Genomic DNA, 13,614 nt, shown 5'->3' on the forward strand with positions numbered 1-13,614 from the left:
CTTTTTTGAATGATCATATGTGACACATAATCAAATAAACATGGACCTTGGCTTACTCCTAGTAAAAATAAATAAATAAATAAAATTTTTAAAAAAGCAAGAAATGTGAAAAATGATGCTTGGTTCTCCGTTGGGAAAATGATTATGTGAGATTCATGTCATTCCCCAAGATGAAACTATGTGGAGAAGGTCTGGCATATTCACAGACCTTCATCACCAACACTCCACTCTTCATCCTTTGCCATTATGAAATGCAAATGTTATGTCACGCTCTTCATGCGGAGATAAATCTGTTGTCGTGTACGTCACTTCGGAGACACTCACGACCCCGCAACCGCTCAAACAATCACGCTTGTGTTCATTTGCACGCCGTTGACGGCTTCTCCTCAAGTCCTCCGCGTCCTGAACAATGAGTCGGAGACGCATAAAAGAGCGAGAAGCACATATTGGATTAAGGTTGTTCTGAAAATGCACTTAAAACACCGGGGCAGACTCCTCTTCAGATGAGATGATGATGACACTTCCAGTTCAAATGCTGTAATGTGTCTTTGTCTGCCTCAGCATGCATAAAATCAATCCAACCTAAGAGTAGCACCGAGTCCTCGCCTCCATCAGGGTATCAATCAATGTGCAGCAGAGATCCCCCCCCCCCCTGCCTGCAGTGGCACAGTGATATTCTTAGAAGCCAATTATTGAGCATGTGAAGACAGGGAAGGAAGGAGGGGCTGCAAATGCACACATTTGCAGCATGGTTGTTTAAATAAATTGGCCAGAGTACTTGTTTCTTTTAGCTCCTCATTATCAAGACAAATGCTCCTGCAAAAGCAGACGTCTACAGTTCACCCGGCAGGGGATATGCTACATCATCAAAATGACTCAAAAAGACTTGAAATATTTGTAATTGTTTTTTTTTTAATGTCTTTAAAAAAATTGACATAAATTATAGGCATGTACAAAATGATTCAGACCCATTTCCAATACTTGCATATCCAAGGATCTAAATGCATACATGTTTTGAAGGCTCTAAATTGTGAGGAAAACGTTTGTTTCGAATTGTGCAAAAGGTTGCTCTCAAAATTGTCAGAACATGAGTAGGAGTATTGTTAATTTTTTTGTTCATTTCATTTTAAATCATACAAAAACATGAAAATGTCAAATAGCTACGATAATTGTTACTTGAGACATTGCTCGCAGTGTTTCAAAAGGTTTAATCATGAATACGGGACCATTTTTTTTCTCCTTCAAATTTTCCGCTATTCCTTGTCAAAAACGGAACTAATTAGTGGTCAACCAGCATACAGAGACAAATAAACTGCTCAAAAAAAATAAAGGGAACACTTGTAGTTACATTTTTTAAGCGTTCCCTTTATTTTTTATTTTTTTGCAGTAGAGTCTTCGCCATGAGAAGTTCCGTTGTAATTAAGAACTCCTGCACTGAGCAAGTGGCTTTACAAAAAGTTGAACATCTTGCCGAAAATACTTCGCATCCACATTCACACAACACATTAAATGTGTTTAAACTGTCGTAACTTTCCGGATGTTCTTCGAGTTCCCCTCTGAAAGGTCGACTTGGGCGTGACCATCGCGATGTAAACACAGGCTGCTAGATGTTACAACATCAGGGACCTGAGGAACACAAAATGTGGAAAAGTTTTTTTTTGGGGGGGGGCAGGGGGCAAGGTACGTTTTTTTTAAATGCGCATTCATGTACTTCCGAGTCATGCGCGGCTGACTGAGAGGCGACACGACTTCGGGGAAGGAGAGAATTATGGAGGAGGACTTGGGAACCGTATATAAGATCAAGAACAGATTTTATGCCTTTGGATTTCAAGCCAATTTCAACGGGTGAAAACAATCCATGTTTGTTGTATTGTTACCCGGAAGATGACCCGGAAGTACATCAACGTGTATTTTTTTTTTAAAGCGTCCCCTTGAAAAAAAAAAATGCGTTATCTCGAAAAGTTTGCATTATCTCGTAATTTTTGTGAGGGAACGCAAAGTTTTTTTTCTTCCATGTCACCTTAGGGCGCCATAATTTATTAACCGACGCTGAAAAACATTTGACCAGATGCTCTACATCACATCTAGCGAGGACTGACTCTTGATTCAATTCAAGTTGGCTCGGTTGTGTGATGCTAATATGAAATCCACAAGCTACCAAAATGAGTAATTATTATTGTTGTAACATTGCACTACCCCCAAGGAAGCCCCCCAAACGGGGGCGGAATAGTAGCCGGGCCGCAACGGACAAAAGTTTGGGGACCACTGCCTATGTGTACACATCCAGATACTCATTAAATCTGCGGTTTGAGTCTGTCAATATTTGCAAACTGAAGAATTTTTCTTTCTCCCTGCTCTGTTGTTGTCTTTCTCTAGCTTACCTTCTCAACGCTGACCAAATCCTTCTTGCTATGAATTCCCTTGATTATCTCTTCGTAAACAGCATCTGCAAGGTGCGAGAAAATCAATTCAGCCGCATCTAACCTTCCAGCTTGCAGATCAGCTACTTTTGCTTGAGGTTTGATGCTTCTGAGAACTCTCGCGTTATTAACCAAACTCGTCGAAAATTTGCCCTGATATACACTATAGATGTAAAGAATTTACTGTATGTGAATTGAGCCTACGTTATGAAGAGAAAACAATTTTATTTTTCATCTAGTCCCCCGCCTACTGCCCGAAGACAGCTGGGATAGGCTCCAGTACCCCCCGCGACCCTAGTGAGGATCAAGCGGTTCGGAAAATGGATGGATGGATATTACTCGTGCGATCTATTTGTTTTGGTTTGGCAGAGAGACTTCCCCCTCAGACACTCTCACGTGACTCTGTTTCTAACCGAGCCGGCCAATCACATGACCACACACAAAGTCCCCATGGCCCCAAACAAAAGAACAGTTTTAAAACCGACACATTTTCGTGGCGCATGGCAGAAACAATGGAGGAAACGAGTTGACTTCATTTGTTATTTGACACGTATTATTGTTTGATTTAGATCTGAATTTGCACATTGCTATTTGATATTTTAGTTTCGTCATTCAAAAAAATCTGAAGGTATTCAATCCTGGAATTCTTTTTTTTCACTGAATATTTAGCTTCACTGAAGTAATTATTTTGAGGGCTATTAAACCTTCTTCTTAAGCAACAGTTGGCTTGCTTGAGTACAATTTTGGCTACTCGACCCACCTCTGCTTATGTTACTCTCACCTGTTGGGGCCTCACTCATAAATCCCAAATTGACCCTGCCACCAGCAGGCAAACTCTGGCCATTGTTCCGTTCCTCACACCTGCAAGTATCCAAACAAGCAAAGGTCACAATTAGCACAGAGCCACTTTAAAAAGAAAAAAGGGAGCCGCAAACATCTGAAACGATGAGGTTAACCTTTATATACAAATATATTTTTTTCTATTTTCTTCAGATATTTTTCTTTTTTTTTCCTCAGTTTCTGGCCGACCTGGGTTGAAAGTCTCGATCAATGTACGGCGTTTTGCCGGGCTGTCGGACAATGTGACGCATATTTTGAGCGACGAAGAATAATTTAATATATAAAATAATTTTAATTTTTTTATATTTCAAGATCACAATAATTGTACAATTTACAACCACAATTAAACAAACCAGCAAAAACAAATAAAATACTTAAAAATACTGCGGTTTTGGTTTCGCGAGACATTCAGCGCATGCCACCTGTCAAATCTGCCTGCTAACATGTCAAGTGCTCGCACAGGGAAAAAAAAAAAAACTCATGTTTCAGGTCACTTGATCCTCGATGCAGGCGTTGTTTCCAAGAGAAGCCAACTCGGGGCATGATGACATCAAGGGCTCTGTTTAAAGGGGTGCCCGTGAATGATATCTGTGCTGCTGCGAGTCAGTCTTCACCACGTTTTTGTTCAGTTCTATTGATTGACTCGTAACTTCTGTTCACTGGAGCAGAAGAATCGGCGTCTTATACCGCAGCTTTTGTACCTTGTTCCTCTCATTCAGCGAACAAAATTGATCTACATTTCTAACGTTCACGTTTAGCGCCTCTGTTGGTATATTGTTTCTGAAATTTTCCGTTTTTGAGGTCACGCTGTACTCTGGGAAAAGGTTGTAAAAGGGTTTGCTCTACGGATAAACGGTTTCACATTTCGAGTTTTAATCATCACTTCCACCGTATTTAGGACTGACAACGTGTTTTCCGGCTTCGGCTAATCCGATGTGCATTGCAACAGGAAACAAATGGAGAAACAAGAAGCATTACTCTGACAGCAAATAAGAATAAGAAAATTTCGGCTGTGCTGCCAACTTAGCAAATTTGATGCCATATTGAGCAACTTCAACGACCTTATGTCGCAACCGGTGTTCAAAAAACAACAAATCCAGCAATTTTGAACTATCTTAATGAGCTTGTTCCTTTTAGGAATATCGTGATACAACGGATAACAGTGATAAAACATTTTCAAACAGATTCATCTCTCATTGGGAACAAACAATTTCCTCACAAAGGAGTCATTTATCATAGGCCTTGTATTGTTTTCATCATTAAGTGCCCTGTCAGTAAGGAACATGTTTTACGAGACTCAGTCCTCTCTCTGGACACACTAAAAAATGTAGTTCAGCTGTGGAGAAAACCGCTGACAAATATAATGGCCGCTATATCTGCCACGAAGCCAAAATAAGTTCATGATTATTTCGTGCAAGCTATTTTAAAATCACAATTTATTTGCTCCAAGCAACAATAAAAGTACTCTGAATTTTAAAGAAAGCCATATTGGCAATCATTTGCTTCCGCACCAGTTTTGGAATCCACTGTTAAAGGAAGTGCACATCCAAAGACATTTGAAATCTTACCTTATTGTGTCCTGTGAGCTTCTCTCTGAAGGACAAACAGACAGGGGGATTTTTTTAGCACAGAAATTGCAGAAATTAAATTCCCGTGACATTCACCGTAGAGCAGTGGTTCTTAACCTGGGTTCGATCGAACCCCAGGGGTTCAGTGAATCGGTCTCAGGGGTTCGATGAAGCCTCTGCCATGGAGGTTAAGACATACCCGACTCAACATGTCAATTAGTTATGAAACGCCCGCTTGGCCATCACTAGCTGCAGATGATCACATGACATTGCTTGTCCAATCAGTGCTGCGGGAAATTTTGTTGGCTCAGTAGTCAACGTGTGACTGTCGTGATCGTACGACATGCACGGTTCATTTTGTGCACAAACTTATGTTTTGAAATTGTATTTTCTTTTTTTTGTTTTTAATAATTTGGAATTTGTAAAAAAAAAAAAAAAAAAAAATCAGATTTTCATTTTTCACTAATGAAGGGTTCGGTGAATGTGCATTTGAACTGGTTGGGTTCGGTGCCTACAACAAGGTGAAGAACCACTGCCGCGGAGCAACTATGCCTTCTCGGGGCATCGAGAAAATAGGACCTCTATAAAACACAACGGCAATTATTAGTTTTGGATTCTGCTGTAATAGCCTCCAGTTAGCAGAATGTTCCTGGGTTCTGTCACAAGGCTTCAACATCATATAACAAGGGTGTAGACAATGTTAGCCCCATGAGGCATATAAAACAGTGACTGTTTCGGCGAGAGAAACTGCCTTTGCCATTTTATTATAAATCCCCCCCTGCTCAAGTCTCTGAGGGAAACCAGAGCAGCTCATTGTCTTTTTTTTTTTTTTCAAAAATTCCAAAGCACACATTACTCTTACATATGGCTTGATTAGAGAGAGCGACAAAGCACCTTCATTGAGATGCAAACCATTCCTCCTGCATTTCTTGCGCTCAAGCTTTGAGATGTAAGAATGAGAGTCAGTGAGGCATATAATACCGTGACTGTTTCGGGGAGAGAAACTGCCTTTGCCATTTTATAATAAATCCCCCCCTGCTCAAGTCTCGGAGGGAAACCAGAGCAGCTGATTGTATTTTTTTTTTTTTTCCAAAATTCCAAAGCACACATTACTCTTACATATGGCTTGATTAGAGAGCGAAAAAGCAACTTCATTTAGATGCAAACCATTCCTCCTGCAATTCTTTCGCTCAAGCTTTGTACAGGGTCCTATTCTTCTAGTCATTTGAATACATTTTGAATGCACATATTTCAATGCACAGAAATCAGAAAGGGGTCAAATACTAGTTCACAGCACTGTCTATTAAATGAAATGTATTGAATTATATACTTTCTTTTACCTCATCTGATGTGGCTCATCTATTTTAATATTATATGTCATGGTGCAATCTACGTATGTATGTGTGTAATATTATCCGTTCGTTTTGGCTCTCGTTCCGAATTCAAAACCATTTCTCTGCTGCTCTCCCATATTTACCTTTCACTTTTCATTCACTTCAAACCAGTTACATGTCCAAAAATGCTCACATAAAAGTAGCCATACATTTTTGCTGACAACTGATCTTTTCTCTATACAGTCAGTAAAAAATGTTGCGTGTCCTTGTTGAAGGCCAACGTCACAGAGTGTGACCGCCTTGCTTCTTCATTATACTTTAATCAACATGTCTTTACAGAAATGAGAAGGGGAGAGGTGATACTCCACCCCCCTGCCCTAAGCGATTCAAAGAAAAGTGCATACTTGCTTGTCTCCTTTCTCTGTACCAGAGGACAGTGCAGATGCAGAGCAGGAGAAGCAGGAGAAGCGCGGTGAGGGAGGACGTTACCGCCAATGGGACTGTGCAGTCATCTTCATCCTGCACCACCTCGGCAACTGAGGAGGGAAGGTCACATTGGAAAAAAAAAAAGAGGAAAACTTGTTGTGTAAGTTGGCTGCTGTTTCATAAAAACAGGCCATGAGAACTGCATGAACAGAATAAATATGATGCTCTTCCTCACTGTGTGATTGCTATTTTATTTTGAGAGAAAAAAAAATTCCAAATTGCATACACAACAGAAATCCAGTGATTTATTACAAATGTTCTTAAGTAAAAAAAATAATAATGTGGCAGACTCACAGTAAAATCAACACATGTGCTTGATTTTCACTGAACAGCCCAGTGGCGATCTTTACAGTTTTCTCACTGAGCCTTGTGAATTTGCGCCTGGCAACAAGCAGATGCGCCGCCATGAAGTACTGCCACATTGTTTTTCCCTTGAAAGAGGTTCGACAGGACATTCTTGGCTGCCGCTTTTATATGACGCCAGTGGTGTCTTGAGGAGGGAAGGTCACATTGGAAAAAAAAAAAAAGAGGAAAACTTGTGGTGTAAATTGGGGCTGCTGTTTCATAAAAACAGGCCATGCGAACTGCATGAACAGAATAAATACGATGCTCTTCCTCACTGTGTGATTGCTATTTTATTTTGAGAGAAAAAAAAAAATCCAAATTGCATACACAACAGAAATCCAGTGATTTATTACAAATGTTCTTAAGTAAAAAAAAATAATAATGTGGCAGACTCACAGTAAAATCAACACATGTGCTTGATTTTCACTGAACAGCCCAGTGGCGATCTTTACAGTTTTCTCACTGAGCCTTGTGAATTTGCGCCTGGCAACAAGCAGATGCGCCGCCATGAAGTACTGCCACATTGTTTTTCCCTTGAAAGAGGTTCGACAGGACATTCTTGGCTGCCGCTTTTATATGACGCCGGTGGTGTCTCACCTACTGTCAGACGAATGCTGCTCATCAGTGGCACAGGCAGGGCGGATACTGAGACCAGACAGTCAACACATGAGCTTTTTTTCGCAGTCATGCTGAGGTTGCTGCTCACAGCGAAGAGACTCTTTCCCCTCTGTACACTGCTGAGGTTGTATTCACTCTGGCTCAACTCCACACCATCGCCCAGACAGACAAACACATCATTACTTGCTGCATATTGCCACACTGAAACCATTTTCCGAAACAAATGGCTGCTTTTGTCTCTAAATCAACCATGTTCTTATCTAGGCCAATTCTGAATGTGTTGCAAACAATTGGCACCAAGATATTTCAGGGTGGCAGAACACAAGTCATTAGCACTGGCCTGAAGAAATCCAGCTGGCTACTGTGTAAATGTCAGAAAACAACGTTGATTAATCCGAGCAACAGAAAGCTGTGCTAATAGCCTTCTTAGATCACAGGAGGAAACCCCAACCATATCCTAAGAGACTGTCATGAAAAAAAAAACATCAGTCATCAAAAGAACCACTCGGTGGTACAGTAGGCTCGGGTCATTTACAAATAATGGTAGTAGGCTAGCGTTTAGGGTACATCTACCATGACCGAGGTCTAGGCATTGTGTTTTTTCTTTTTTTGCTCTCACCTGAATTAATAAGACATTTACCCTGTTTAATCAATGGGTCTGCCTTGGTCAAATGACATGGAAGAGTTTATTTACTAGTGGCGCCATCGGACAATGCTTCAGCTTTTGCCAGCCAGAAAAACATGTGACGTTATGGTCTTTAAATATGCCAATCATCTTCTCTTCAACTTTCCTAGATTTATTCATTGAGTTGCGTGTCACCATTGCTCTTCAGTCCAGCAACAGGCAATGCTGCTGGAATCGGTCCTCTGCCACCGCTGTTGTTAATTGACTTAATTCTGTGGCCAGTGGAATATTGAAGGCATCACACTTAACGGGTATGACAGTTGGGTTGTTGCAAAAAAAAAAAAATGCTAATCAGACATGAGTATCTCATTTGAACTGACAGTGGGATAACGAACATTTTGAGCATGTATGATTCTTCTAGTTTGTTTACCTTTTTACCGTTGACTTCCCAATGCAAAGAAGGTTTGGGGTACCATCCCACGGCATCACACTCAAACTGGACCAACTGCCCTTTCAAAGCTATTGCGTTGCCTCCAAGGACTGTCACGGTGCCTGTTTCTGAAATCAAACAACAGAACAGGTACAGTCACACACTTGCATATGTGGAGGAACATCAGTCCTATTTGCAATCACATAATTTAGGCTTTTAGCCATAATTTGGGAACCCACATTATTGCACTGTGATTTCTCTCAGGAATTGAAGACTTTAAATTGTCCATGCGTGTGAATGTGAGTGTGAATGTTGTTTGCAAGTATTACAACGGGTGCTCTAAAAAAAGGGTTTAGCACTGACAGCGGCCATGTGTGTGTAAAAGATGATCAGCAACAGCACCTCGGTAGGCCTGTTCACCTATAGGAAAAAACAGACGCGGCTGATTGATTGAGCACCTTAAAGTGTCAAAAGCCTGACCAATGCTTTTCATTTTCCCCTCCTCATCTAACACCCTGCCAGCCAAATAAGCCTCTATGGTGCACAGAGGTACAGTGTGTTGTCAGGCAAAATGAGTGGCAGAGGCAATGACTATTTGATTGCTGAATTTGGAGTCATAAAGGAAATGATACACTTTTCAATGTGGGCTTGGGATGTATTTAAAGGGTGGTGAGAGCAGATGTTGGCATGCGACCAGCAGCCTTGTTCCTCATGACTGATGAGAGGCTGGGCGCTGTTATAAGTCATTACCCGCTATAGGGTGGTTTACCTTTCATGCCCCTGCTAAATCATAAAAAGTTTTTGGAGAAACATACGCTGCCATCCAAGCAACATCTTTTTCATGGACACCCCTGCTTATTTTAGCATCTACAGTAATGCCAAACCACATTCTGCACTTGGAACAACAGCATGGCTTCGTTGTAAAAGAGTGCGGGTACTAAACATTGACCTGCCTGCAGTCCAGACCTGTCTCTCATTGAAAATGTGTGGCTAATTATGAAGTATAAAATACGACAATGGAGACCTCAGACTGTCTCATCTCATCTGAGATATGCCATTTTCCTGAGCCTGAATCATGCTGTGTCAGCAACAATATTCAACATATTTCAGTACATCATGTATTTGTGATTCAAGGAAATACGCTGTCTTTTAATCACCATAACATATGGAATTGTACGTACAGTATGCATAAACACACACACATACACACACCATACATCAATCCATTTTCTAATCCGCTTATCCTCACAAAGGTTGCGGTCATGCTAGAGCCTCTTTAATTCCCATCATAGCACTGTTTCTGTCAGCGCCACAAACTGGTCATAATTAGATGTAATTCTTCAGTCCTTTCAAAGAAAACTACAAAACAGCTTGAAACACAAAATGCATGTTTTTCTCTGGTTGTGCTCATATAGTGAAGCAGCAGAAGTGAGTGGGTGGCTACAATTATAGCAACATTTGCGACTTTTTTTTTTTTTTTTTGCTCCTCATCAAGGTTATATTCAGTGTGTTTTGCAACCGTTAGCAGTGCGGTGGGTTTCAGTCTTGTACTTCTATATGCAAGGAGATGAAAAGCTGAGGCAATCTTTTTTTCTGTGAAATTTCAAATATCTTCCCCTCAGAAACCTGATCTCGGTTAACCATTACACTGTCAAAATGGACTCAATAGTTTTGCAGTCTTAAAACCAAAAAAAAAAAAAAAAAAAAAAAAACCTTATAACATCAGTATTAAACAAGATCAATAAAATCTAACCATCATTCGTCATTCACCGAGCTGCCCATCCGTTATCATCAGTTTGTCATTATGTCAAAGCAACCAAATCTGTCATCGTCAGTCCGCCACTACATCATTGTTATTGTAGTGATGATTCCCGTGACGGATGAAAATGCATTTCTGTCGGTACATGGTTTATCAGTTTTCCGTCATTTGTCACACGTCTGTCAGTGATGGACTGACGGAACTTCCGTCAGTCCTAGCTAGCTAGCTAGCTAGAGCTAGCTAGACATATAGATTTATAGATATGAAAAAGGGCACAAAAGTGATGTTGACCTTGAACGAAGAGACTTGCTGATTTCTTGTCATTGCCCTCGAGGTTACAGCTCACTTGGCCCTCATGGAGCCTCTCCACACTCTTGAGAACAAACACCCAACCATCTCCATTCTGGCTTTTCACTGCCGTCACATTGGGAATTGGGGAGGAAAGCACACCGTGAATTCTGGAGATGGTGACCACCACTGTGCTGTTCAGCTCCCACAGCATCACATCCCACTTCGCACTCTGGGCAATGCAGGTAAAGCGGGCCTCGTCCCCAGAAAGCACAGTCAAGTTGATGGGCGACAGCTTTAGTAGCGTGGAAACTGCAAAACATTCAACGGAGAATATTAAAGTTATGGTTTTTCCACATTTCAGAAAATTAAACTATTGCTATATTACACCAGTAGTGTACAATAGCAAGTTTAGTTTCGTTAAGTTGATCAAATCTGCAGACTGTATATTATGTAATTACGCACGACTAATGCATTCAACCCAAATTTCTGTTAAAAAATAAAAAAGAAGAGTTGTTCAAACAAGAGTTGCCTTGACCTCAGCATATGACCTCAGCATATGATGGTAACACAGAAGGTTACCAATGTCATCTCTGTCCTGGCTTCTTAGTCCATTGGCAATCATAACAAAAGCAGACTCCACACTGAATCCCTGCATATTCACAACAATAAAAACATTGATCTGTCCCCATCTGGTGCCATCTTGGTGCCAGGGAACTATGTTGAAGTGAGTTGATGAGCTACATTGAAACAAAAGTCATTTTTATGTATTTTTACAGTATATGAGTAAGTCCGAATTGATTAAAAATCAATACATTTGATTTATATAGCAGGTGGGTCTGGAACATATGCCTGACAATAAAAGGAAGTTCACCGTTGGAATAGAAGGAAAGTAGCTCACCTGCAGGGTACAAGCAGCAGGCATAAATCATTTTTTTCATTTTACTATGAACTAATTGTTACACATATATTACAGTTAAAATGCGAACAACAAAGGCATCTACAGATAATAATCGTTTCATGATGGCGCCAGTTGGACTCTGAAACAGATCCATTCTGTTCCAAGAAATTCCATTTCCGATATGGCAAAATGGGTATGTTCTTCCCTATCTGAAAAATAAACTTTTGGCAAGTTTTCCACAATGGACTGTGTTCGACAAGAGGTTCCACTCTACATTATGAGGAGTCCCTCATAAAAGGCGAAAGCAAGCTCATATCGACGCAAAAAGAGACGTGGACAAATTGGTTTATGCTATGGTGGTGATGTATAACTCCTTTGCAGTGAACTTGGCATACAGGATCATAAATTATGCATCCATTTAGGAAATGAGGCCTGCGGAAAAGAAAAAAATCTGGGCCAAACAAACAGTTTATTGCAAACAGAAAATGGCACACTAATGAGCATCATTTGAGCCTACTCCTATTGGGAATAAAGAACCAGTGACAGTGAATTCCCATGGCCACTGTTTCCATCTTACTGATATTATATGGAAGAAAATTCATAACAAAGTGCAGCGAGATCATTAGTTGCTCCTCTAACTAGATGGCCTGTGGGTGGAAACAGAAGTAGTGCCGCACTTCAACACGAGCGCTGTGGCTGTTAATGCATATTTCACTGGCCTCGTGACATTCCCATCATCACCGGTCAGACAGGCAGCAGTTAACTTTATACTCACCTTGAGTGCTGCACAACAGAAGAACCACCAGCAGAACAAAAATGTCCATAATTATGCATCTCAATGGAGGAAATCCATTAATCACTGCAGAGGGGACCTGGAAATCCGACAGTCAATGACTACATCAACGCAACGATTAGTATTCATCTTGGTTGTAACATTTTTTTTTTTTAATCAACTCAACCTACACTGTAAAGCCAAAACATTAGGTAAGCCTATGCATGCTAATGAGATGCATCAATATTTCTGCCTTTAAAAAAATATTACGTTATTATTCTGGCTGTGAGGCTCATAGGAATCCACACCACAAGCACACTCTCCGAAAGCATCAATCAAAACTGAGCAACCTTATCAAAGTACTACACATGTGCTGGATCATATTAGATCATATTAGAAAGATTATAATGTGCCGGTATGAAGTGTCCCGTGAGTGTGAATCCATATCTAATCAGGCAGAAAAGTATTGCACATTAAAGACAGAATAATTACTCGACAATAATAAAACTGGCTATAAAACAATGCATTCCTATGGCGAGTAACCTGAAGGTTTAATTAAAGCAATGGGAAAATGTGGCCTCTTAAAGGACTGTACAGTCATTCCTGTGGGGAAATTAAAATGACATGGTGTTTCCCATAAAATGTTGTTCATCTTGGAGTAAATTCCTTTTTGCAACTGGGAAAACACAAACCAGTCAACTCCATACACAACATATAATCATTTGTGACTCAGAATGTGTTGCCTCTGGTAAAAGTAACCAATGTGGCGTTACATTTTGTTATTCATTTTAGTTTAGTTTTTTTTGGAGATGATTATTTCACATTTTTATGTATCTTGTTATTATATTGCTTTTCTTTTTTTCTGTTATAATTTTAAACTTTGTTGTAATGCATAGAAAGATTAGCAAAATATGTACAATCAAAACACAATTTTTCCCCTAATTTTACAGCGCAACACTCAAATTCTAATGTGCCTGTACAAAATGACAATAAATCAACATTGTATTCTAATGAAAATTAGGATTAAATGAGTTAAAAAAAGAATAACAAATAAAAAGTAAAATAAAGATGTATTGTAGTGCGTCTGACTGACCTCATTGTCATTGTGGAACAGCAGACGGAATCGCACGCGCTAAATATATTCCAATAATACGCTACTTCTATATGTGTGAGGCTCCGCGACATCACCCAAAAAAGTCCGGTTAAATATTAGCAAAATGAACTTTGC

The 13,614-nt window shown here is 40.1% G+C and overlaps 1 protein-coding gene across 3 annotated transcripts; it reads right to left on the bottom strand.

Annotated features, from left to right (window-relative positions):
• Nucleotides 1-894: 894 nt before the first annotated feature.
• On the bottom strand, nucleotides 895-13,583 carry igsf5b (immunoglobulin superfamily, member 5b). Of its 3 annotated transcripts, XM_019864861.1 has the most exons (10): nucleotides 13,480-13,583; nucleotides 12,390-12,486; nucleotides 10,717-11,025; nucleotides 8,667-8,794; nucleotides 7,591-7,756; nucleotides 6,567-6,698; nucleotides 4,829-4,853; nucleotides 3,202-3,281; nucleotides 2,382-2,446; nucleotides 895-1,626 (listed from the first exon to the last, which is right to left on the bottom strand). In XM_019864861.1, the coding sequence occupies exons 2-10, from the start codon at nucleotides 12,436-12,438 to the stop codon at nucleotides 1,516-1,518; spliced, it is 1,065 nt and encodes a 354-aa protein (XP_019720420.1). In that variant the 5' UTR covers nucleotides 12,439-12,486; nucleotides 13,480-13,583; the 3' UTR covers nucleotides 895-1,515. The 3 variants fall into 3 exon arrangements, with proteins under 3 accessions (XP_019720420.1, XP_019720422.1, XP_019720421.1); XM_019864863.1 differs by lacking the exon at nucleotides 2,382-2,446 and having other exon boundaries at nucleotides 1,533-1,626; XM_019864862.1 differs by lacking the exon at nucleotides 2,382-2,446 and having other exon boundaries at nucleotides 1,554-1,626; nucleotides 3,181-3,281.
• Nucleotides 13,584-13,614: the final 31 nt, after the last annotated feature.

Source organism: Hippocampus comes, unplaced genomic scaffold (assembly GCF_001891065.2).
Source record: "Hippocampus comes isolate QL1 unplaced genomic scaffold, H_comes_QL1_v1.1 scaffold276, whole genome shotgun sequence".
NCBI lineage: Eukaryota > Metazoa > Chordata > Actinopteri > Syngnathiformes > Syngnathidae > Hippocampus > Hippocampus comes.